Here is a 26,807-nt window from a genome sequence, read left to right on the forward strand (position 1 = left end):
TCCACCATTGATGAAATTCACACCTTAGTGGGATCTTAATTTCATGCTGTTGTTTCTCACCAGACCTCCCTTTGAGCTGTTGGTCATGTGTTCTGTGGCCCATTTGTCTAGGAAGGTGACCTTTCTAATAACTATAACATCATCCATAAGTGTCAGTGAGCTGGGGGTGCTCATGGCAGACCTTTCATATACCTACTTTTTTATAAGGAAAAGGCCTGATTTTGCTCCCACCCCAGATTCATCCCTAAAGTAGTGTCTGAGTTTTATGAGTCAAACCAACTTACTAGAATTTTTTCCTAAACCGCATGCCTCAGATGAAGAGAGGAGCCTGCATTCTCTGGATGTCCAAAGGGCTTTTGCCTTTTATCTACAAAGAACAAGAGGCATTAGAAAGATACCTAAACCACGTGTTTCCATAGCAGAGATATCAAAGGGTCAAGTTTCAAAATAGATTTCTGGTTGTATTATCCTTTACTAGCTAGATCACATCCCCCCTCAAGGGGCATGAGGGCTCATTCCAGAAGAGCACAAACAGGCTCTGCTGCTTCTCTGAGAGACATACCCTTAGTAGAGGTAAGTAGAGCAGCTACCTGGAGATCCTTGCGTATCTTCACAAGACATTATGCTTGGGTCCAGTTGTCTACTGCGTATACAGCTGTGGGGACTGCATTTTGCAGTCAGCTGTCGCTTCTGCTTTCTCGCACTCACTATCAGTTTGACCACTGTTTTTTAGTCTCCCCCATGTGGAATATACATAGGGACCATCACTCAAAGAAGAAATGGAGGTTACGTACCGCTAAACAGAGGTTCTTCAATATGTGTGGTCCCTATCTGTATGCCTCCACCCACCCTCCATCCCCTCTGCCATGGATTGTTTGGACTCGCAGTAAGAGTGGGAACTGAAGAGGCAGTGGACCCACCCTGCACCACCCTGTATGCGCTCGGTTTGGAACATGAGGAGAGCTGTGGCGCATTTGCAGTGCATGTGTACCCATGTGTGGAACACAGATAGCGACGACACATCTCAAAAAACCTCCAGTCATGGGTACATAAGCGCCAGATCCTTTTTCTCTGCTTGTATAATATCTCAATAAAATAGCTAAACTTCAGTGCATATTCCCCACCATTTTAGCTTTCTGCACTAGTATTCTTGTTACATATTTTGGGTTTTGGACTCCATTATCAGCCTTGATAAATAAAGAAACATGACTTTGTTGCATTATACTTTACAAGTAGATATGAAGGATTATTATAGCCTCAGATATTGCCAGACAATAGTACCAACAATTTTTTTATATAGATAGCAGCTGTTTTTTACTTAGTCAATGAGTGAAGAGTGACACCAATGACATTTCCTAGAAAATAACTAGTATGGAAGTATTTCGCAAAAAGGTAGTTAGAGCATATTTCGTAGAGGCTGAATCTGTGTTGTGCCTTCCAAGAGATCCCAGGTCTTAGTTGTAAATTATTATTTAATTTTTCATTATTTTGATATTATAGTGGCATCTACACGCCACAGTCAAGATCAAAACTTATAGTGCTAGGCTATGAACATGTTCATAGTAAGGGACAGTCTGAATTGTCATACCGCTTAATTCTTTCCATCTTTTTCTGGGCGGCAGGCACTTCGCACTTTGGGTGCTGTGCAGAGTAGATACACTGCACACTCCTGTAGCATAGCTATAAACAGCAGTGTAAACGACAAGGCAGTGCTTAGATGATTAAAGGCATGCCAAACCTTAGGGTGTATACCTTACGTGCCCCAGCAGTGCCTCCCACGTCTATACTGCTATTTTTAGCAGCGTAGTATCCTGCTGCTTCCCCCCACAAGAACCTTTCACTGCTGCATGTACACACCACAGTGTAGACCCAGCCTGCTTGTTACTGCAGCGTTTAGTCCACGTATCCTGGTGCTGTTTACCTTGAGCGGCTCTGGGGTGGCAGCAGTGCGCAGCGGGGCTCAGGCAGGCTCCCTGCCTGCCTGCATGCCTGCCCGCCCACCTACCCGCTCTGGCCCCACGCTGCTCCCAGAAGCGGCCGGCACCATGTCCCTGAGGCCACAGGGACATGGTGCCGGCTGCTTCCGGGAGTGGCGCAGGGCCTGCGGCGCCACGGGAGTGGCAATCCTGCGGGCCGGATCCAAAGCCCTGATGGGCTGGATCCGGCCCACGGGTCGTAGTTTGCCAACCCCTTTCTTAGAACAACACGATCAATACAACTAAAGAGTTAAATCACAAATGCTTGGTAGAATCATAGACAGTAGGACCAGAAAAGATCACTTGGATCACTCAGTTTATCCCTTCTTACAACCCCACGTTTCTCAAGACTACTCCCTTACAACAGTCAAAATAACTTTCTTTCTAACTTGTCATTAAAGCTTTATTACTACAGTAACCTTGTCCTTGCTTTGATAAAGGGTACCAATGGAAAACATACTGTGGTGATACAGGTTTGGACTCGCGGTAGGAGTAGGAACTGGAGGTTCCTTACAGGAAATCATTCTAAGTTTCACTTTTTCAGTTGTCACTGTCTGCAGTTGTCATCAAGAGCCAGGGTTAGCAATGTGGATGTAATACATGATTTTTGTTTGTGAAATCATTACCTAATGCTCTAATACTATTTTCAGTATAATTTAGAACAAAGAATTGCATGCACTACAGAACATGTTTTCTCTTTTCTTGGAAGGTCTTGTTATAAATTATCAGATTTGTCTTAAGGAGTCATTTCTAGCTGTTTGTAGGTAAAATACATAACATTTATTACTAATTGTTGGAAACTCAGTTGAATTCCTCAAATAATGTTCAACTTCACGAGCCTAACGAATTACTTATAAAAATTATATTATGAAATTAATCTCTTCCTATTGTGTCATGCTTCTTTTACAGATGTAAAGCACTCATCGATCATTTTGGGCAAAGAATAAGTGCTAACTATTTTGTGGTGGAAGACAGTTACCTTTCAGAGAAAACATGCACAAATGTGTGCTACAGGTAATTAGTGAGCAAGAAGCATAGTAAGTGCTATTTTTAAAACCTCCAATATATAAAATACATTGCAAATGAAACTTCACAACTTGACGCAGAGGTCAGCCTCATGGTAATATAGCCTAATCCTGTGTTGTCTTTTTCTCTTATGTGTGCATATTATAGAGGACACTATGCACCCTATATTTAGCTCCCTTCGTATTTTCATTATACATTTTTTTTTCTGAAGGGTTTTTATTGAAGAACTCTTAACATTTCTGTTCATGCAGCAGGAATTTAGTATTTGTCAGGGGGATATTAATTGGTTTAGAGAGGTGCCTGTTGTTCAGATTTGGATGAGTGTTGAAAATCATCACTTTTTTCCATGTTGCTGATCAGAGTTCATTACTGGCTTCTTGTCACCCCCCCCCCCCCCAAAAAAAAAAAAAAAAAGTCGTTCTCTTAGCCTTGCACATATACTGCCTTTGTGTATTCAATGCGTTCCAGATGGGGTACAGGCAAAATGTATCGGGTACAATATCGAATTATTGACACCAATCAGTAGGGGAATTAAGACTTGAGTTCATGATCTCCTGCTTCCCAGCCCAGTGCACCATTCTTTAGGCTGGAGTCTTTGCTAGAATGTTTTGAACATATAAATTGCTATAAAAATGCTAAGTACGAGACTTGATTAAAAAAGAAATTCTGTTGTACAGGAAATACCAATATTTTGACATTTGTTTTCATCTCAGGTTTGTTTTGAGTTAATACTCATCTCTGTGTCCAGTGGAACTGTCATGATGCTTCATGGGAATTGTAGTTCCAGGTCTCTGATGCCCCCATTCTCCTTTGTGGGTCTTGTTCCCTGGCCAAACTATATCTCACAATATGTGCTGTCATCTCTCCTTGTGGTCAAGCTGCCATCATGCTTCACTTTTTGTTTCAATTTTCCCAATGGAAAATTCTGTCAAAAAACTATATTTCCCTGGGCAAAATTACAATGTAGACTGAACCCTGTTTGCTGGAGGGGAGATATTTATTTGACAGTTTTTGACCAGCCCGGCTAAGAACTCTGGAAAATCAGGCCATATGTATCTCAAATTGGGCACATAATTTTTGACATACCCCAAATTAGTGGAGATTTTTTGCAAATTCTGGCTTTAATTTCCCTATGGTTCAGTTTTCCATTTGTGAAACCTCTCCCAATCTCATACAGGTGTGAAGATATGTGCGTTAGGCTCACATATTACAGTAATAAGTACTATAGAAAAGGAGATGAGAAAAATAATTGTCCTTTGTTTCATGCAGCATTTGGATGGTGTACAGTAAATAAGGAATGGGGGCATGCTTTGAGTATAAAAATAAATATTAAATACCTCATTCCCTGAGCACCATCTATCCTGTGCAGTGATGTCTATCTCTGTATTTGTGTACAGACACGTGTTTGTTCGTAGTGGAAAACTTGCTTTTCAAATTGAAAAAGTGATTGACAACATAGCTTCAGGCAGTAGTGCCCACCTGGGGTCACTCTTCCAATCCAAACACCAATAGTTTTCTCTACAAACTTAAAAACGTCAGTCTTTGTTGTTACTTCCTTTTTTAGGTATTTTTTGCCCTAAATTCGTTGTAGATGCAGTTACTGTTCTTCCTTTTGAGATTTTTCTTGTTTAGCTCGCATCTTCATATGATGCTGGCAGCCAGAAGGAGAACTGTAGCCTTGCTGGTAATGATTGTTGCATCATTTCCCTTCCTCTCCCCCCCCCCCCCAAAAAAAAAAAAAAATTCTGTCAGAACATTGTTTCGTGGAGCCTTTTGGTGCTCCTGGTGTAGTGTTTAAAAGTAACATTATTCTTGTACCATTTTTGCTTTATGTACCATGGCTTTTGTTGCTGACCAGCCTGACCAAGTAGCACAAGAGCCAGGAAGCTTGACCCAGATGCTGCAGAAAGGGCAATAAATTGAAATGTCTCAAATATACAGTTTTTAGGCATTGAATATGATTCATCGAGGCCATGTGATTCTTGATGAGTTGCATGTTTCTAAAATTAAAAATGTTTTATTACTCGATCATTTCATTTTTCCCACTGAATGGATATGAAATGTGTCAGTAATATAGGTGCTTGTGCATAAAAATATAAAATTGCCTCAAAATGCTATTTATTTTGTAACCAGAATGTTATAGAATCTCTGAAATGTAGAGTTCTGTATTGTTGTTCTGGTTACAAAACATTTTTATTCATTTAATAGAAGCTGAAGCCCTGGTCTTGCAGCCTTTTACTCACATTAGTGCTTTTATTTTGGTAATGACTATAATGCATTAATTGACGTTGTAGAAGTGGGCCTACTTCGTAACATGAAATATGTAATTAATGATGTGTAATCATGATAGCTTATATTTAAGTAACAAAAATAATTTGCCACAGTGGTAATATTATAACTAAATTATTTTCAGAAGGCCGGAATCCAAATAGCTATGTTTTCTCTTTTGTGAAGTGCCATAATTGCTTTATTTAATTGCAGGCAGATCTCCAGAGCAGTGCTCATTACAGATCAATCCGTACTAAAGACAGATTCAGACCAGCAGGTATATATCAATTCTGAATTTATAATCTCTTTAAAGAGTTGTATATGATCAAATTAAACTTCTGTGAAGAATTAATTTGTATTTTTGCTTCTATTTGAATCTAACTTTCCAGTTAATTGGTTCTATTGATATTGTCTTAATCCCATTTTTCCTCCTTAAAGTAGCAAATTAAATGTAAAATCAGTTAAAATTGAAAACTACGAGCTAGCAATGGGACTGGCATATTTCTGTGTTTTGTTGCTAGTCACACTCTGACACCTTTTGTTAGTAGTCTGAGAGAGACTAAGAATCGAATCAGAATTGAGACTAAACATCAAGCTTATCCCTACGAGAGGTTCCTCTAGGCCAGGAGTGGTGTTTATTTGTGGAGCTATTTGAGGAAGTTTGCATAGTCCTTGGCACTGTTAATCTGGTGCCTTTCATGATCTGTTCACTCAGGGTATATTTACACTGCAATTAAGCACTTGCAGATAGCCTTTGCCTGCTGACTTGGACTTGCAGGGCTCAGGCTGCAGGGCTGTTTGATTGCAGTGCAGACATTTGAGCTTGGGCTGCAGTCCAAGATCTAGGACCCTCCCACCTCGCAGGGTCCTAGAGCCTGAACGTCTACATTGCACTTGAACAGCTCCTCAGCCTGAGCCCTGTGAGCCAGAGTCAGCCATAGGTTTTTAATTGCAGTGTAGACATACCCTTAATGTTTAAGGGAAAAAATATTTTAAATAGCATAATATATTTCGTTTAAATCCGATGCTGTATACTAGTGCTTCTCTGCCCATAAAGTGCAACTTGCAGCCCATAGAGTGCAACTTGGTCACCTGGGATGCTCACTGAATCAAATCCCAAGGGTTGAAGCAAAATTGGTAGAACCATGTAGCTAGGACCCAATGGAAGGCAGAAAGGAGTGACTTTCTCCCTCCTCCATCCTGCTGCTCCTCTGTTCCCAAATATAATCACAGTGCAGCCTTTAACTCACCTGTACTGTGGTCAGCTCTGGGGAAGGTGAAGCACAATTCTAGAAGCTGTGGAGCCAGCTTCACAGTCTCTTGCAGCAGCCCTGCCCAGAGTTAAGTGTTACATAAGTGGAATATAGGAGAGAAGAGAAGCATCCACAACAGCCAGTTATCACTTCCAGTCACAGGAACATAGGTATTAGACCCAGGTCCACAGAGTCCAGTATCTTATTTGTGACAGCAGCCAGCACCAAATCCTGCATAGGAAAGTGAAAGAGAACCTGCAGTAGACAGATGTGGGATAATCTGTCCCTCAGGGAAGTCTCATTCTAATCCATAATAATGATTGGCCACGAAGCATGAAGGTTTCTTTATATCCCTTCCAAAACTTTTAAATGTTGACTATTATAACTCAGATATTTTTATTAGAACAATAGAGGACTGTATATTTATATGGATAAGTTCTTTGTGGAATTTACTGCCAATCTGTCGACTGTGTGGTTAAAACATTTCCTTTATCCTCCAATTAAGTTAAATGTCCACATGTTCTTCTGTTATGAGAAGGGGAGAATCGAAGTTTCTATCATTTTTCTCTCCATCATTCATTTTGTGTGCATGTTGTTTTATAGACTCCCAGTTCTTCCAACTCCTCTCAAAACCAACAGCTGCCTACATAGAATCGAGACTCCACTAGACAATTGGCTTCCCCACTTATTTCCATCCTCATGAACCAATGGCAGTTTCCAAATTCAAAGGGTTGTGTTTGTCAGTTGTGGCAAGAAAATACTTAGGTTAGTTGGATTCCATGTGGGAAAAGGTTAAGAACCATTTTTCTAAAAATGGCTACATAGTAGATTTTTTTTATTATTGTACATCTTCTCCTGCAGACCTTACTAGCAGAAGTAGTCTTTGGCACGATACATGTGAGTAAGGTTAGGGTTGATCTCATAGATTTCTTTCTGAAAGGAGCTTTAAGAGTACACCAGAAAATAAAACTAAATGAAAGTAGTATTAAGTGTCACCAATTACTTTTTACCTTAACTGGGAATTGCCTTGATTTTGTGGGATGTCTGATCCTTCATGTTACTCTACTTTAACAGACTTGTTTATGAATTTTTAAAGCAGTGCATAAAAGGAAATAAATCTGTCCTGTACAGTGTGTATGGGAGTTGACAACAGCTTCTCTGGAGCTTTCTAAGCCTATTGCATAAATACATATTTATGGGGTTGATAGATTGCGTACTTATTTACCCACTAGTCTGTAACAGCTCTTTCTGTAACCATATAAATACTCAAGTATGAACTTCTTAAAACTTATTCGTGGGACTCAGATCAAGCTATCTTATTTTAGAAAATACGGTTATTTTGAAAGCTGGTAGTCAATAACAGCATCAGGTTTGAATAAGAATTTGCAAGTGTATATTTAATGTTAAAATATGTATTATATATTCAAGATTATATGTTGTGTATATATTAAAGAAATAGTTATATATGATGATATCAATATTATGTGTTTGGTTTTGTTTTGTGTTTTTTACTTTTTTCAGTGCTTGAAGATTTGTTCCCACTTTGATACCTTGTGGCAGTAGGCATTTTTATATAGGTAGTCAATAGTCTGTTAACAGTGTGACAAGTTTCACCATTATAATGTAGAATAATGAAATAAAGATCAAATTGCTGCTTTGGATAATTTGATATTCAGAATTTTCTGTTCCTTTCTGTTAGATTTCCATTTTGACAGTGCCACCAGTGGAACGAGGGCAGCCAGCAGTTCGAATCATTGAGTTGTGTTCTTCAACCATGACGTGCATGAGAAACACCTGTAAGTACAGAATAGTTGTAGTTTGACTGCTTTTTCTTTTGCTTCCATCAGTTATGAAAACAAATTGTTAAAATGTTTGTTTGAATCATTCTTCTGTTGTACAATTATCAGATTCCTGCTTGAGCAAAACAATCTATAATATCTTACTGCTGTCAATAGGAAAGAGAAATAATTCCACTCACCCTTATCTTATTCCAGTACCATGTACCTAGTATTTCATGGGCTTTTGTGGGCTGCTTTTAGTTATCTAAAAAGATATATTTGAAAAACTCAGGTACCAGAATTGTTTATGTAAACTCTTGCTATAATGTTCCTTATTTCCAGAAGAGTCCCTGGGGAGAGCAGAGCAGGCAGGTATAGTCCTCACATCCAGTTGCAGTTAGGACCACATATTGTTTTATCCCATTTAACTAACAAGATGTAGTGTAGTACGTTATAGTGTATTTTCTGCTACAGAAAATGCTCAAGATCAAATCTTGTCTTCTTGACTCATATAATTACTATCACTAAGTTTGATGTCACTGATGGTGTGTGAATAAGGCAAGCAGGAGTTTGCCCCGACGGTTTAATTATAAAATAGTGCTTGCCTATTTCTTTAACACAGTTAGTGAAAATATTCTTTTATGTACTAGGAGATTTTAAAAGTAAATTACAATATTTAAAATGTTGCATGGCTACTTCATGATATAAAGATGTTCCCAAAATCCCCCTTTTCTTAACTTTTCTTTTTCTCTCTCAGAAATATCAGGTCCTGAATGGAGATGGCTGAAAAAAGGGAATCCCCTTCCAAGGAAAAATTTTGCGGTTTTTTTGAATTGTCCCATATTGGGATGAAATGCCAAAAATGTGAATTTTTTCATGGAAGGGAATTAAAAAAAAAATCCATTTCAGAAGCATCAAAATGGAATTTTTCGGCTTCCAGGTTGCCCACTGAGAAGGCTGTCATCAAATTACTTGTTAAATTGTGAGAGCCTTCCAGCCTGGCTGCCAGAGAAGCAGAGCACCCTTGTATTTAGCTTGCCCCCGCAGCTTCAGGAGACAGAGCCCAGGTGCTCTGCCTCTCTGTCCCCTGGAGCTGTGGGAGGCAGAGTACTGGCAGAAAGTAAAACTGAAAAAAGCTTTTTCAGAATGGCAGCCAGGAAGGCATCACTTTGATTTTTACTGAGGGAGAATCAAAACTTGTGGATAAAACCTGAAATTTTTTTAAAGAAACTTTCAGTTTTGCAAAAAGGACATTCTTAATAGGATAATCATTCCGATGCAAAATGTTCAACAAGCTCTAGTCCTGACTTTTGTTTTGTAACCAGCCTTTAGTAGGCCAGTGTTCTGGGGTAATGCATCTGCAATTCCTGCTCCCCAAGTGGCACAATAGCCAGCTAGCACTGCCACAAATGTGGCCAGGTTTGGCCAAAGATGGGACATGGTCAGGGTGTGTTGATTCAGCTTTTGCCACTGATGCAGCTAGGGAGCTCCATTTGCAACTTAGTTGTCCTCCACTAATGGGCACCCACCACCACCAAGGAATGGTGTAATGTAAATACCATTGCATACTCCAGCACTTGGTAATTTATTGAGGGTACAGCTGCTGTCACCGATTTCAGTGAAAGTCACTAATTAGCTCTCTGACCTACTGTGCTCCCAATTGGAGTTGGGAGAGCCGCATTTCAATTTCAGCCTGAAGCTATGATGTAACTTTCCAGGTGCTAAATTATTGCCAAAGTCCTCTGTCAAATGAGAAAGTCAGAACCTGATATTTCTGAGTTAACAAATAAGATGAGAAAAAAATGAGGAAAAATTTTGGGGGCATCTTTCCATTGTAAAGGGGGCAGTTGAACTATAAAAACAATACAAGTTTATCTTTAGTAGAATAATGGATCTGTTTGTTTGCCACTTTAGACTTACACACTGTTATTAAAACTCAATAACAAATAGTTAGGTTTAGTCTTAGTCTCCAGAGATGTGTGTGCATTACAATTAAAACTTGGGAGAAAATTTTTAAGAATTAAGCACCCTGGACCCTTGATTTTAAATCTGAAACTGCTTCCGGTAGCCTCTTCTGACTCATCTAAGCAATCCTCCAGCAAAATAGGAAGACCGGACATGAAATTCAGTGCTTCTTCATACATCATAAAGATGCAAGGAATGGCACAAGTGTAACTTTTTTTCCCTTTTAGATTACCTTTAAGCCTAACAACATAAATCCCATCCTGTACTGCAATATGTTGTACTCTACGCAGAATTACAAATATTTCATTTCATAAGCACAGCTTTTCAACATAGGTAGCAAATATACTTAGGAGGAGGGATTTTATTCACAGAATATTTTGGAAACAATCTTTGTTGTTTTTTAAATATGTGGTCCTGTTGATCTCCATCTGTTTCCTTTATTCCTTTGTATACTGTGCAATTAATGTAATTCTATTTGATTTATTTTCATATATACAATTAATCCAGCATAACAAACTTCCTTCTGTCAGTCAATAAAGCACTAATCATCTGAATCTCATCTGTCACCTCTTTTTGGAGTTTGTTCTTGAAAGGACAGATTGCTATGGCAAAAATATTGTGTCCAGCACATATTAAGTTTTTCTCTTTGTAGCTACAGATTGCAGCTCCAATATTAGATAATGGGATTTTTCATCATAATAACATTATAAGGGAAATGAGATTTTTATCAGAATTTTATTGCTATATTAAATATTTCTGCATTAGCCTTTAATTTTTTTATATATGTGTGTGAGTTAAATGACTAGAAGGGGCCTTCCAGTGTTTCCATTAAAATTTCCTATTTACAAGGGTTTATATCTGAACTGTTAACATTTGATGTGGTCTGAAAAAGTGAACAAATTGTTCCTATTGAATCTCTCAGTAATCCGTTGGTCTTTTCTAGATTCTGTTGTAAGGGTTTACCAGTTTGAGACCCTTCAAGGAGATAAGTAGAATGATACTGAATAATAACCAGCTCATGCACTGTAACCTACATCTGAACTCAGGTCTTCAGAAGGGAAAGAATGGTGAGCTTATCCGCTGAGCCACCTAGTCCCTTAAAACTGTTTACAGTATAGAATAAATAAAATTCATTTTAATAATCATGTTATGTATTTATACAACAGAGTACTTTAGGTCAGTTGTGTTGCTAATGCTCATTCATTTAAATGATAGATTTTTTGCCTTGGTTTCTTCAATATATTATGAAACACAACAGGAAGTCAAACCTAGAAACCATTTAATGTTCAGAGTGGGGTATAAACCCACATGCAAGCAATATTCTAAATTGGGCTAAAATCTAGCACAAGAGCATGATGGAAACTTAAACCATTTCCTCCATCTCTCCCCTCCACATTACTTCCACTTCACACAGGATTTTTTTAGCTTTTCCTCAGAATGTACTTGTTTTGATGGATTTAAATTGCACACTTTGATACTTTACTTATTTTGTTCTTATACTCAATTAGTGATGAACTGGTAATTTTTTTTTTATCAGAGTGTTGAAATAACGTGGTGGTATTTGGGTAGAGCTAAATTCTAGTAGCAGAGCACATTTCATAAATCTCTTATTTTATTTTTACATCATTATCTGTAAATGGGTTTTAACCTGACTGATTTCTCCCTCAAACAATTACTTAAGATAAGTATACAAATACATCTAGTCTTTGATCATAGTGCATAAATGACAGGCACATAATCGGTATTGCCAGCTGAGTGGAACCAAACTCCTTCACTTGCCCTAAAAATTGAGACTGTAATGATGAAATCATGAACTAAACTCATCGTTCTTCCTACTAGAAGAATTACTTGAAGACAAATGTTGGCAACCACTGTAACTAATGCAGTTATACCTGAGTAAATCAAACATAATCAAAATGTATACTGATGAGACTTCATGACTCATAACCATAACCTCAAAGGTAATAAAAATGATTTTATAGAAAGTAAATGATGTGAACTTCAGTGATTTATAGCTGGGGGTTTTTTTTAGGAAAATTAATTGTATTACAACATTTGAGATAGTAAAACATTTTAGTTAAAGTTGCAAGATGACTTTCATTATCACCACATGTTTTAATTTACTTTGTGACATAGTGTCTTTTGGGGCTGAAAGATTCCATTCTTGGTTGAGCCAAAGGATAAATTATTTTTTTATATTCAAGAAAATGTTGGGTTTTTTGGTTTTTGTTACCCAAGAAAAGATGTACTTTTTTTTTTCCAAAACTCTCATTGACTTCGGTGGGGCTATGAGTTCACTGAAAATGTTTTTGATACACTTGTAAATGAAATAACTTAAGTTTAATGTTATCCTGGACTGCAGCTTTAAAAAAAACAAAAAAAAAAAGTGCCATGAGTTTTTTTTAAAAAACTATTTTAAATTACAAAGCTGTATACAGTTTTCTTAAAATAAGGTTTGTGTATGTGCAGTAACATTTTTATTCAATTTTAAGTAATTGCCTTTCACACTGTTTGATCAAAATTGTATGTAATGTATAGTGACATGAGAATGGTAAGTTGAAAACCTATTTGGTTTGAGTTGAAAATCTGTGGAGATGCTCACAGCACAGTTATGCATCTCCACAGTGCTGCAACTAGCATTTTCCTTTCCACCTGCTCCCTATCCTACCTTGAGACAAATTGTCCTGTCCTCTGATGAAACTGGGAGGGCAAAAGGGCCAGAAAATACTGTGTGGTTGAGAGTTCGAGGTAACTATCCACTTGGGTAGGAAGAATTGGAGATAGTGAACAGAGTGCATATCCTCTCCATCCATTGCTGCAAAAGTCTTGTACCACTAAAAGGCTTCCAGTCATAGCAACACTGCTTCTTTGAGAACTGTGTGATCCATGAGTTGCCCTGTAACTGCTTACCAGTGGAGGGGTCCGGTCCAGCAGGAGCTAATGCTTGCTTCAAGATCTTTAATACTGAACAAAGATCTATGGAGTCCAATAGGGACAATGTACAGTGCCTGGCTCCATCCACAAAGAAGACCCTGGGGAGCAGAGCAAGAGACCATGTAGCTGCCCCATGGGAGATCAGTGAAAAAATCCAGCCCTTTTTTCATAAAAAACAAATATCCAGCAACCAAGAAAATTAAATGCTAAACCTATATTCATACAGTAAGGTTGCAAATTTGATCACACGCAGGAAGTGTATAGTTTTGTGTTCAGTAGCAATATTGACTCGCCCATACAGTATATAGCATTTTCTGTTTTGATTAGTTATACAGGACCATAAATATATACTTTCCACATGGGAAAAAATCTCTAACAGTCAAATCCTTCCACTATCAATGTTGGATAGCTTTCTACAGTGTATTTCTCAGAGCTTCGTACAATCTCTTTTTTTAGATACTTGAAATCATGCTATCCCCATAGTACAGCCTTGAAAATTGTCATGAATATTTACCAGACTGCAAGCAAAATCTGTTTGTCCCCACACAACCACTTTATCATGATGATTGATGGCAACTTATGATATTTTACTCACATGTTAAAAAATGGGCAAATTTTTGCAGTGCAATATTTGATATTTAATCACATATATGTATGTATTTAGTTCTTGTAAACTTGAATCAAAAGCCAGTTCCTCTCATCCTTAACAGTTTGGTGGTGTTCTATGAATTCCCTCCTGTGACTGAAAGCACCCGTGTATTCACACCCTACATACTGTTGTAATAAACTTTTGTACAAAAGATGCCTTTTGCGGTATCATTTGAAAACTAATAACTCACTTATCAATAATATCATGGTGATATGTATGTAGCAACATTATATGTAAAGTTATGAAGTCTCCCTGTGTGGTGATGATAGCCCATGTTCAAAACCACCCAGCTCTGACTAGGCAAAAGTTGTTAAACAGGTCTATGCTAAACAAAGGCATTTGCGTTTACCTCAATTTACATACAAGTAGTAAACAGGTCCTTGAGACAGCAGGGAGATGAGATGGCTGGAGACAAAGCACATTTGCATTTCAGCAAACACTGGTGAGAAGAAAGAACATGGAGTGTCCTTCACCACTTGACTCCATGTTGCCGCCTTTATTGTTTAGCAACCAGCCCTTTGACTCTGGTGGGAGAACTTAACCTGAGACTTTGGTCAGCCATGTTGCTGGGATCCCGTGATCAAGATTTTACCTTGAACCAAGCCTAACTTGTGAAGTTAGCTACTATGAATTTTTACCTTTGGTTTTTCTTGTAACCATTCCTGCCTTTAACACCTTATGCTTCTAGTCACTTCAAATCTATCTGTAGGTATTTAAATAAATTTGTTTTATTTTTAATCTAAACTAATCAAGTGTTTGTGTTTAAACTGAACTGTTTGGGTAACTCCAGTTAAAATAGCAAACTGTTGATTGACTCTTTACATGGGCAATGAACCTTTAATTTCTGAACTGTCAATGAGAGGGCAGGACAGTGCAGAACATATGTTTTTGGGAAAATTCAGTACTGGGAGTGTGTTGGGGTCACCCTGCAAGTAGTTACCAAAGCTGGTGAAAGCCAGTGTGTGACTAGAGTGCTGCTGGACCAGGGCTGCAGCTATACACAGACACTCAGGATGTGATCTGCATGCTGTTAGGTTGTCTGTGAGTGGGCCTGGCTGGAGCTACAACACCAAAACATTGTGAAGCACCCAAGGTTGCAGGGCAGGTGATGACACAGCCCCTCACTTGTCTGGATTGTACCCTGAAATGTGGCACCTCAAATTTGAGTTGCCCAGAATTACTTATAATCTAAATTCCACCAGTGCCCATAAAGAGGCCTCTCTCTGATCTGTAAGTCCTCTCCATAGCCCAGAATCACTTACGAGGTGTGCAGGATACATGTCACCCTCTGTCCTTGTTGTTTCCCTAGTAACGCTCCTTCTCTGTTATAGAGCCCCACTTCTCTCGGGGGATTGCCCAGGGATTGTTGGTAGAATATATTGCTTACAGCTTGCTCTTAAAGAAGCAATAGAATTTCCAGACCACCTGTAAACAGGCTATCCCACTGCCTTCAGAACTCCTCTTGAAGTCTTTAAAACCTCTTGGGAGATAGTGTCCCCTCACAGAGCCTCTAAAGATAAGGAGAAAACTCTAAAGCTGGAGTTTTGAGCAAGATAGCTCAGACTCAAACCTCAGAATTAAACTTGAATTGACTTATAAATTTTCAAACAGGCTTTTGATCGCATTTGATGCAAAGGTTATGGCAAGTTATGAGAATATATGGTGTCCCCATAGAATTGACAAAGCTCCATAAGAAAAAAAAATCTACAGCAAGAGCAATGATAGTAGCAAGATAAGTACAATGATCATAGACAGAAAGCTGATGGAATGATTCAGAATGACCATAGGAGTGAGACACGGATGCACACTGTCACCAGATTTGTTCAGCTTGGTACTGGAAGAAGTAATGTCTGTGGCACTGAGATGAAACCAGAAGACTTGTTATGTGGTAGGACAGTGCACAACTTTAGATTTGCAGATGATTTTGACATCACACCATTGACCAAGGAGGATTTACAGAGAATAACTGACAATGTAGACTGGGAAAGCAGAAATTGATTGAAGAACTGCATGTAGAAGACACAAATTATGGCAACTGGAAGAAATGAGAGGTAAAATCAAACTCTGACAAATAATTAGAACAAGTGGAAAAATTGTGTACCTTGGAGGACTGTTATCGAAGAATAAGAATTGTGAAGATGACATAAAAAGAAGTATCAGACTTATTGCTGCTGGGTTCAGAAAAGTGCAAGATCTGGAACAATAAAAGACATTTCATAAAAACAAAAGTCAACATAAATGAGACCACTTTCATGCTGGTACTGTTTTTGAAATGCTGGAGTTATGAAGACAGCCAATGAACAAAAGATTTTGACTGCAGAAATGAACTGGCTCAGTGGAATACCGAAAGTTTCAAGACTGCAGAAAATAAAAATTGAAGAGATAAGAAAAAGTCTAGGGCAAGAATTAAGACTGTCATAGAAAACTAAAGAAAGATCTCTGTGATGGCTTGGAGACATGTCAGGAATGGACCTGGAAAGGATACCATACAGAGCAACATGTGCCACTCTGCAAGGAACTAAAAACAGAGGAATACCAGGGATGTGTTGGATAGACACAGTAAATAATGACACAGAACAAAAAGGTTTAAAGATGAATGAAGCTGGTACAAAACAGAAAGTGGTGGAAAGACTTTATTCAGCCCCATTGTTGCCATTGAACTGACAGACTGGAATCAAAGAAGATGGAGGAGATCTAATTTCACATGCTTTTGTGCTTTTAAAAAACAAACAAAAAGGGTGGTGACCTCACAGGCAAGAGAATAGGATCTTCACTGAGACAAAACTTGGATAGTCACCTCAGCTCTGAGAGTATTGTCTGCAGTGTCTTTTGCATGGCTGTTCTCAATTGGGGAGCCATTAGGAGTACAAAATCAAACAAAGACCTACATAAAATCTACTTTAAAATAGATTTTCCCTCGCAGCATCTTTCAGGAGTGATATCTCACCTAACTAAGATTTGCTGTTCAATCCTGGAGGAACGGCAGCTTCATCTGTGGAATTCGGACTTGCAGACTAACATCTGATGACGTCCTTCCCAAATATTCTGTTGGTAATCTCTTTGGGAAGCATAGGGACAAAGCAGTCATTGAAGTCATGGACAAGGGGAAATAGGTCTTGTTTAAAATGTTGGCTAGCAAGTGTTTTCAAATATAACCTGATGCAATAGTTTAGACAGAACCTTATGTAGATACTTAAAAAGAACCTGTTGGGGGTCTGAGCTCTTCTGAAAATCTGGTCCAAAATTATTGGGTTGTGAATATATTTTTGTTGACATCAATTACTCTAAAAGTTGAAAACTCTGAAACAGATCTTTTTACTGTAAGTTTCAGTAAGCTTCAGACGCATGTTCTGATCCATCCTCCACTTGTACAAGCTGGTGTGATGTACTTTTCGTATCTGGAGCAACACCATAGTTGACATTGTGTACAAGTATTTGCATCACTTTTTCTTGTTGCTGCTTTTTTTATGTGGCCACATCCTGATATTGGAAGCCTTTTCTGTAAGTGTAAAATCTCTTCTCTATATCTACCCCATGGATCTCAAATGATATTCTGCTCTCCCAATATACACAGAGAATTTACTGACATGAACATGACATCTGTGAATGTAAACAGGACAGATTACAGTGCACAGATATGTCACATAATCTGAGAGGGAATTTGCCCCTAAAATTAATATTGGCTTCTTTGGAATGGACAGTGTTTCATGTGCTAGGCAATAATTTGAAAGGACTCCAAGATCATAAAGCGAAAGTGGTCTTTTTTTTTTTTTAAAGAGGATAGTTTACAGAGGTGCTGCAACTTGTGGTAGAGTTCTAGCCTTCTATTCAGGCTGATTTGTCTGGTGCCTCTTCCAGGCTCTTTCCTCCTGCAGCCTGTGCTCCTCCCTTCAAACTCCCTGCAGGTTGCTACAGACAAAACTCTTAAGATAATTCTGGATATTAAACTATTATATCAGAATTATATTGAAAATGGTTTGTCTGCAACTTCCACTCATGCTAGTAAGATTGTTACTCAAGAGGCAAGTTAAACCTATTACAGGCAATGCTGGGCTAATGATTGTTGTCCCACTTCTTTGTTCAACATGTGACTGAGCTACACATATACCTTCATAGTGAACTACTATCTCGGTATTGCTTTAAGAAAATGATCCAATAGTTTTAAGTTCAATGTTGAATGGAAACATTGCCTTAGGCTTTAGATTAAATTGCTTGAAAACATTCACTCTCTGAACTCCTTTTGAGGTTTTGCAGGCAGTTTGCAGGCTATTTTGTTAGGTTTAGGAAAGGGAGGAAATTGGAAGTTAAAGGCTCTCCGGTACAAATACCAATCTGTCTGAATGAAGAGCTTGAAAATTATTCATAAAGATCTAGAAAAGGAAATGTACTGTTGTGGATCTGTTTCTAAGGTAGATTTTTATATGCTGTATAATTTAAGTTTTTAAAAGCAGATATTAAATGTTTAATTGACTTTCTGTATAAGAATTGGAGAAAGCTAAATTTTTGCACTGTAAGGATCAGACGTGGATAGCGGAGTTACTGGTTCCAATAATGTTTATAAAAATGTAGTCTACCCTCAAACAGTTTCACTTTGTTTGGGGATCTTTCTCAGAAATTTATCATTACTCTTTCTAAACTGAACTTCTCTGCTCCAAAAATGCAGCTCTTCTCTTAGTTGAGAGAAGTGACATTTGTTTAGAGAAGTCATTTCTTGGTGCTGGTGTTTTTTAAAAGTTTTTTAAAGTAATCAATATTTGTATGTAAGGGAGTGGTAATAATGATAATCAATCTGTTTCCCCTTCCAACAGACTTGGTCCATTTTACCTGCTCATCAACTAAAACTGCTAAAGAAGATTTAGAGCCTGTTGTACAGAAGCTGTTCTCCCTAAATGCTGAAAGAGAGAGAGGTAAGAAAAATAGATGAAAAGTATTATGCAAAAATTTTACAAATATGTCCAGCAATGAAGAAAGCATGGGAGGCCAGAAAGCATTTTCTGGTGTTTTCATTTCTAACAAATGTTTCCTTGCATGGGAAAGGTTTGTTCAAAAGCACTTACACTACTGCTGAAACATGAATGCAATTACCAATGCATTACTTGTATCCCGTCTTTTTCTTATCCTTCCTTATTTCTTATACTGCTGCCCATCATTTTAGTATTGGCACTCCCAAGATAAAATAAAATCCCAATAGGCTGATGATTTACTTTTCCAGTCTGATTCCCGAGAGCAGTCAGGGCTGTGTGCTTTTTTTGTGGTGTTCTTTTCCTTTTTCTTATCCTTCCTCTTACATTGCTTCTTGTCTTTCTCATCTTCATCTTTTTCTTCCACTTCTCCTCTTGTTTGCTGTTTGTAACTGCAGTTGTCAAACTCGAAGTTGAAGTGAATTGTACACTTCATCCTGAAGATAATGAGATTTCTAGTCACTCTTATTCCCAGTAATGAGTCCCAAAGTCTTGACCCTATTTCTGAGACAGCCCTGGTAGATGTTTTCATGAGCTTCGCCCTTGACATGGACAGCTTCATAGTGCCTGGGGAATTAGCTGTTGAAGAAAGTGGTTGTTGCAAAGAGAGGATTGATCTCTGAGGTATCTTAAGCCAGTTCAATGAAGGTCCTCAAAAATCAATAGCAGAATTTTGAATTTAACCTTGTATTTTATCTGGAGGCAGTGTAGAGAGTAGAGCAGCAGGGTGAGGTACTCTTGGTGGTTGCTGCATTCTGAAGGAATTAAAGCTTTTTTTAATGTTGGAGTACTCGTACTCAACTATAGTGAATTGCCTTCCAATGTTTTGCTATGAGAACTTCTTTTGTCAACTGGAGTATTACTTTGTGACCAAACACACAAACTAGCTAGTGAAGTGAGCTGTAGTTCACGAAAGTTTATGCTCAAATAAATTGGTTAGTCTCTAAGGTGCCACAAGTACTCCTTTTCTTTTAGCTAGTGTCATAAATATAAAGGGAAGGGTAAACCCCTTTAAAATCTCTCCTGGCCAGAGGAAATCTCCTCTCACCTGTAAAGGGTTAAGAAGCTAAAGGTAACCTCGCTGGCACCTGACCAAAATGACCAATGAGGAGACAAGATACTTTCAAAAGCTGGGAGGAGGGAGAGAAACAAAGGGTATGTGTGTCTGTCTATTTTCTGTCTTTGCTGGGGATAGACCAGGAATGAAGCCTTAGAACTTTTAGTAAGTAATCTAGCTAGGTACGTGTTAGATTATGATTTCTTTAAATGGCTGAGAAAAGAATTGTGCTGAATAGAATAACTATTTCTGTCTGTGTATCTTTTTTGTAACTTAAGGTTTTTGCCTAGAGGGGTTCTCTATGTTTTGAATCTAATTACCCTGTAAGGTATCTACCATCCTGACTTTACAGGGGGGATTTTTTTTTATTTCTATTTACTTCTATTTCTATTAAAAGTCTTTTTGTAAGAAAACTGAATGCTTTTTCATTGTTCTCAGATCCAAGGGTCTGGGTCTGTAGTCACCTAGGCAAATTGGTGAGGCTTTTTACCAAACCTTGTCCAGGAAGTGGGGTGCAAGGTTTTGGGAAGTATTTTGGGGGGAAAGACGTGTCCAAACAGCTCTTCCCCAGTAACCAGTATTTGTTTGGTGGTGGTAGCGGCCAATCCAAGGACAAAAGGGTGGAATATTTTGTACCTTGGGGAAGTTTTGACCTAAGCTGGTAAAGATAAGCTTAGGAGGTTTTTCATGCAGGTCCCCACATCTGTACGCTAGAGTTCAGAGTGGGGGAGGAACCTTGACAGCTAGTGAAGATCATTCTAATAGCCATTGCTGATAACCTACTAACTTGCAAAATGCTGACTGTGTAGCTAAGGATTCACAGCCTATTTGCCATGTTTTGTGAATAGTTAGTTGATATTTAACTTTTCACTCTTTTCCTGTTTCTTCTCTTCCAACTTCAAGGCTCATTGATAAACTTTCTTTTTGATAATAAAAAGAGGGAAAGCTATTATTGCCTTCATCAGAAGGTCTGATTTGGTTTGAGGAGCACATATATCTTCAAAAAATATTTTTTTCTTTTCAGTTTACAGTACAGGCAAATCTCATTTTTACAAAAGGAGAACAGCAGAAGTTGAAAAATCAGGTTTTTGTAAAATTTGAGGAAAATGCATTTACCTACCTATTGGACTTTGGAAGACAGATTTTGGACAAAAAAGGGGGGGTTGTAAATACAAGTGTGTAAAATAGGGAGTTACCTGTGTGTTTTATTCTTTCAATCAGATATTTTGTTACTAATGTGCTCATTCAGTTAAAGCCCACAAAGTTGTATGCTAGAGAGCTAAGCTTAAACATATCTGTAGCTTGCATTTTAAAAAGCAGTGTTGTATGCCTCTTAGAGTATCAAATGGTAAATAAATGATTAGCCTGCAGTTCAGTGTCTTTTTTTTTACATTAATCTTAATGTTTAAAGTGATCCAGTTTTGAAATGATGTATTATTTAGAACCTGACTGAAATTCTTCTATAAGAACTCTGATCAGAAGGGGTCCTCAGGTGCACTGAGGCACTGAAAAGCTAGTTTTCACTGACACATAGGCCTTTTTATCATCAGGATGAGGTAGTGGTCGTATTTTAATTAAAATGTCAGAACAAATACTGTTGGAGTTATTGAGAATGAATCACTAGATAAAGGGAGCACTGGGCCATGGCAGGTCAAAGAGGAAAAGTCACCTGGAGAAGAGGACTCCATTTATTTTCCTGCCTAAATAAGGAAGAAGTAACTTTTATGAGCAGTATGAACTTTTTAATATATTAAAGTGCATCTTGTTCTGTATTAAGGTTCATGCTTTCACAGGCTGATGGATTTAATTTGTTTTCAAATTATTCAGTAGGGTTAACACCTATTTTTTAAAATAAATTGTTTGATAGTCATAAAAAATAGATGCTGATGGAATGATATAGATTTATCCTTATGTTCTTGCTATTTTGTTTACAGTACTCTATGTTGCTTATGTTTTTCTGAATGTCAGCATTATCTGGCAGGACAGTTGGTTCTTTGAAAAAGAATAAATCTAACATTATTTTATAAGGAGTAAAGTTTTATGCAGGACGATAATGCTGGCAGCAATTATTATAGAGGATGCAGAATACCAAAAAGGGACAGAATGAATTTGCCAAACAAAATAACATCTAAAAATCTCAGTATCAGTATTGTACATTCTGCTTTTGCATTGCTGCACTATCGAAATCAGCTACCCCCGTCTTCTAAGATGTGTTGCTGGATTTGTGCAGGTTGACAAACCATATACTGAGTAACAGGAAGAAGATACAGATAGTAAATGAGGAAGAATTAGTTTATGGTAGTTTCTCGTGCATTAAGAATAACGTGCACTCTTTGATAAGCAGACATAAATAGAAATTCACCTTTGATTTCCATTTAACAACGACACAACAAAAAAGACAAAAATAGAATGACTAAGCTATCTGATTTGGAGTAATTTATTATTTTTGTTGTTCTCCATTATCCATGGTGGTTGTAGTTTATTTTCTGTATTTGTTCCCAGTTCTTTCATAAGAACTCCCTTTTGCTTTGGGAGTTAGGCACCTTATTTCTGTAGGTCCCTTTTAAAAATCTCACCCTTTATGGTTTGTCAAACACTCTTTTATCCTCTGAAAGAGGCTGTATAACTGCTAAGTCGTTGTTAAATGGGAAATGACAAAATAAAATGTATATTGTGAAGCAACATTTGAGATGGACACTGTTGCTTGATAGCAGCAGGTTGTTATACGGAGGACCTGTGTTCAGAAACAAATTCCATGCTCTCATTCCCCTGGTCAGTGGACACAAATGGGGTAAGGTGAAAAGGCACTTGGGAGCCAAATTCAGAGCTTCTACAAGCATGTATATTTCCTATGTAAATCACTGAATGAAACTCATCAGTGATATGTCTTTATCAGTTGGTCAAAACAATAGGTCTAAATGGAAAAGCAGCGTAATTTGCATTTATTTGGCATTTGGTTGATGTACAAAACAAGTGTAACGGTCATACGTACTGAAAGGATGGAAAAGAAGTGAAACAGAAAAAGCAACTAAGAGGTGGTTATAAGGTCAGATGAAATAAGGGGGTGGCTAGATAGACTGTTTTACTACTTACACCTGTCTTGTGATGTACCATGTCATATCAATGTAAAATTTGGCTTTTGGTTTTTAGGCATAGGAGAATGTACAGTCCATAACTACACTTTTTTTTCCCACAGAGAAGCCCTTTTCTAAACCAGTCATGGAAAAACATCTAATGTGATTTGTTCTTGAAATTAAAAAGGGAACACTGAGGGTAATACCAGTTAGTGAAAAGGGTTGGAAAACGTATTGAACGTCAAAATCCGCAACCCCAGAATGAGGTGGTCAGTTTAACACATATTGTAATAGGACCCTGCTGGGGTCTATCAGGAGCAATATGAGGCTTGTTGGATGCAAATTAACTTAAATTTTTTTACTTTAACACTGAAAACTTTATTCAAAAGTTAAAAATTGTAATAATCCAGCAAGATTTAAACTGTTAATTGGCGAATTAGGAAATTCCTTTCTTGAAACCTTAGAGTAAGAATGCATTAAAAGTACTATCAGTATGCTTTAGTGCCTTTTAAAATGTATATATTTATACTCTATTACAGCAATTTCATGCTAATAACTGAATTGACTGTTTTATTATTCTGAATTATATAAGTCTCTTATTATATTTGAATGCTGGTCACTGAAAATATTTCTTGACATTTAGAGTCCAAAAATGGAGGAGGACTGGAAAAGCCCAGAGTCCTGTGGGCAGTATACTTCAACATGAGAGATTCTTCAGGCATTGACAGGAATTCATATGACTGTTTACCCTCAAACGTCTATGTCTGTTCTGGGCCAGATTGTGCATTAGGAAATGACTATGCTGTCAAACAGGTAAGGGAACTCCTATTTTTCAACTTTGTGGTTGAAGCGCTTTCAGTTTAAAGACCTCAGCTGGTGCCGAGTATAAAACAGTTTGTTATAAAACAGAACAGAGTGCATTGGCAATATAGCTGTAATGTGCTTCATAGAACTGGTGACTGCTGAGAAATTTTTTGGAAGAGAACAAGTTGAAAATTTGAGGCTCATAGAGAAGTCAGCTAATAAGATGCAATATGGAAGACTTGAAAGTGGGAGTGGGATAAAAAGAAAGGGATCGTTAGAAGACACTGTGGAACACTGGGTTATAACAGAAGATAGGGGCATAATTTAGACATGGACAGAGCTATGATATGAATTGACCATAGAGGGAAAGTTTAAACTTAATGGGGGTGGGGAAGGGAAGTTATAGAATCAAGGCAGCAGACATAACTGAAAAGGATGATCCTTGTACAGTATCAAGATTTTTGGCTATATTACAGGTGAAAGATGGGAAGACCAAAGAACACAGGATAGATTTAATCACATAGGAAGTAACCAGAGAACAGGCAATTTTTGGCAGTGGGGATAAAGAGAATAAGGTGAATTCTGGTGTCTTTGTAGAGAAGAAAGCAACACTAACCAAGAAAAGCCAGAAAAATTAAAAGTAGAGTTCACACTGCAGAGTAAATTTTCAAAGTACAATGGAATGTAATCATGCAAGTTCTGTTTGCGTTATGAAAAGATATAAGACAGCAATGCTCAACTGAAGACATGGCCTCCCAATGCTTTGGAGAAGACCAAAAAAAAAAAAAGTTACTTGCCTATCAGAGCAGCAGAGAGGTGTGGAAATAACCTTAACTATGGGTGGAATAAACAGCAGCCCAATCATCCAGGCTGCAGGTAGGATGCCCCTCTAGTACTACTATATCACCTAGCTCCTCTTTGTCTGCTCTCCCTTCTAATGTGCAGCAGAGGAAGAATGGATCTTACTGTGTCCAGGCCCTGACTCACCCAAAAAAAAGACCCTCAAAGGTGTCTCTTCTTTGCTGTTCCCTTCAAGCATCCACCCTAGTAAGATAGGTTGGCAGTTTAGACCTATATATTGCACTTATCACCATGTTATGAGTGCTTTCAGTGCTAGCACACATGAACTCTTTTTACACCTACATAATGTTAAGTGACTATAGTATTTTTTAAAAGTTGGGTTATTTTTAAGTGGCTCTGGCCAGAGAACATGAGTGGAAAACTTTTATCCAGCTGCAATTTTTTATGGCCAAGCATAAACTCCTTAAAATAGGGTTTTATAATGGAATGGCTGACACAGCCTGAACTGTAGTGTCAGAACAGTATAATTAAGGGCTAAATAGTATCCTTCACTTTGTTTTACAAGGCAATAATTTGCTTCCCAAGACGATAAACTATGAGGATAAAGGATTATACAGAGAGAAATAGTGAAAAACATTAGGATAGCACTGTTACATTGTAAATGATTTGTTTAAAAGATCATTTTAAACTGTTTTACCATTTTAAACTGAGTGCAAATTAAAAGCTGCTTAAATTACATTTAAAAGTTAATTTTGGGCATATTTACAGTACACTTTTTACCCAGTGATGAGCTGTGGTATACCATGTTCACACCATTCTGTCCACACCCTCTTATCCACCACCTTTTCTAGGACCATCATTGTTTTCCCCTCCATTCCATTTCAATATGAGTGATATTACTGTAAATGGAAGCTACTCCTGTTCTTTAAATTTAAAAATTCAGATTGCTGTAGTTCCTCTATATGGCTCTGAAATGACTGCAGCTAAAATTATGTATTCTCTTCTGGACAAGTGACCACTGAAAAAGCTATTTGTAAACTGCATTGAGCTCAGAGGAAGAGCCGAAGAAATGATCAGGAGCTGGAGGGGTTGATTTAGGGAAATAATGTATTTAGTTTATCTAAGCAATGACTAGCTTTCAGTGGAACATAGTTCACAAATACAAAAAGGATTTAAACAGCAAGGAGAGAGAGGAACATTTTAGTATGAAACACAGGGATGTTACTAGAAATAGTAATGGGATTAAATTAAGACTGGGAAAATGTAGGCTGAACATAAGGCAGACTTCCTTAAAATGAGGCTATGGATTAATCTTCCTAGGAATGTGGTGGAAGTTCCCTCACTTAGGATACTTTTAAACTGCATAGGACAAAACCACTAGAAAATTTACTGTAGGGAACATGCTATATTAGCATGGTGATGATCTGGATGATCTCTCTCTAACATAGGTGATTGATTCCATGTTTGCTCTTAGTGTTGCTTTCCATGAGTTCCACTTGCACTACTTTTGAGTATTACCAGTTCTTGTGAATCACGTGGTCTGATTTTTGTATAACTAGTAGTATGGTCTATAGGACAGTACCACAGTTTCTTTGCAGATGATTTTACTGCCAAAAATCCAGTAAACAGGATATTTAACCTCAATTTTAATTGGTTAATTTTCTAGTGTATCATATTGGGTTTTAATCTGATGTGATGTTTTAATTTCCTCTGGGATAAGGCTAAAGAGAGAAATTAGTGCTATTTGGAGCTCTCTCTAAAGACAACAGGAGCTCTGAGTTTAAATCAAGGGCAGAATTTGACTCCCAAATGTATTTGTTCAACAGCATAACCTGTTTATAGATGAATTATAGTGTAGTACGTCAGTGTGTTGGTTGAATCCAAGGTTTCATATTTAGTATAATATACCTGCACCGTATTTAAAATGTGTAAGATATTATTCATCTCAAGTTAATAGTATGCACTAAAGATCCTGTCAACATTTGTGGCATTGCATGCCTTTTCCCCATTATCTGGTGGTATTTGGAAGTATTGAGATTTATGAAATGTATTGGCCATTTTGTATTTCATCCGGTTGTTAGTTCAACAGGATTCTGTATATGTGTTAAATAGAAAGGGGTTATATGGCTTCTGTGCAAGCTATTAAAGGTAGATGTCCAGAATACAGAAAACCACTATACGTGTTAAATAGAAAGGGGTTATATGGCTTCTGTGCAAGCTATTAAAGATAGATGTCCAGAACACAGAAAACCACTATAAAG

The 26,807-nt window shown here is 37.7% G+C and overlaps 1 protein-coding gene across 1 annotated transcript in view; it reads left to right on the top strand.

The window, feature by feature from the left end:
* The window catches only part of CHM (CHM Rab escort protein), a 134,763-nt gene that overhangs the window by 102,304 nt on the left and 5,652 nt on the right, over positions 1 to 26,807 (top strand). The window contains exons 10-14 of the mRNA XM_074964454.1: positions 2,886 to 2,990; positions 5,484 to 5,547; positions 8,223 to 8,319; positions 18,658 to 18,756; positions 23,585 to 23,754. Of these exons, the coding sequence (XP_074820555.1) occupies positions 2,886 to 2,990; positions 5,484 to 5,547; positions 8,223 to 8,319; positions 18,658 to 18,756; positions 23,585 to 23,754 (535 nt within the window). The remainder of the gene's footprint in view (positions 1 to 2,885; positions 2,991 to 5,483; positions 5,548 to 8,222; positions 8,320 to 18,657; positions 18,757 to 23,584; positions 23,755 to 26,807) is intronic.

The sequence above is a fragment of the Natator depressus genome, chromosome 9, assembly GCF_965152275.1.
Source record: "Natator depressus isolate rNatDep1 chromosome 9, rNatDep2.hap1, whole genome shotgun sequence".
NCBI lineage: Eukaryota > Metazoa > Chordata > Testudines > Cheloniidae > Natator > Natator depressus.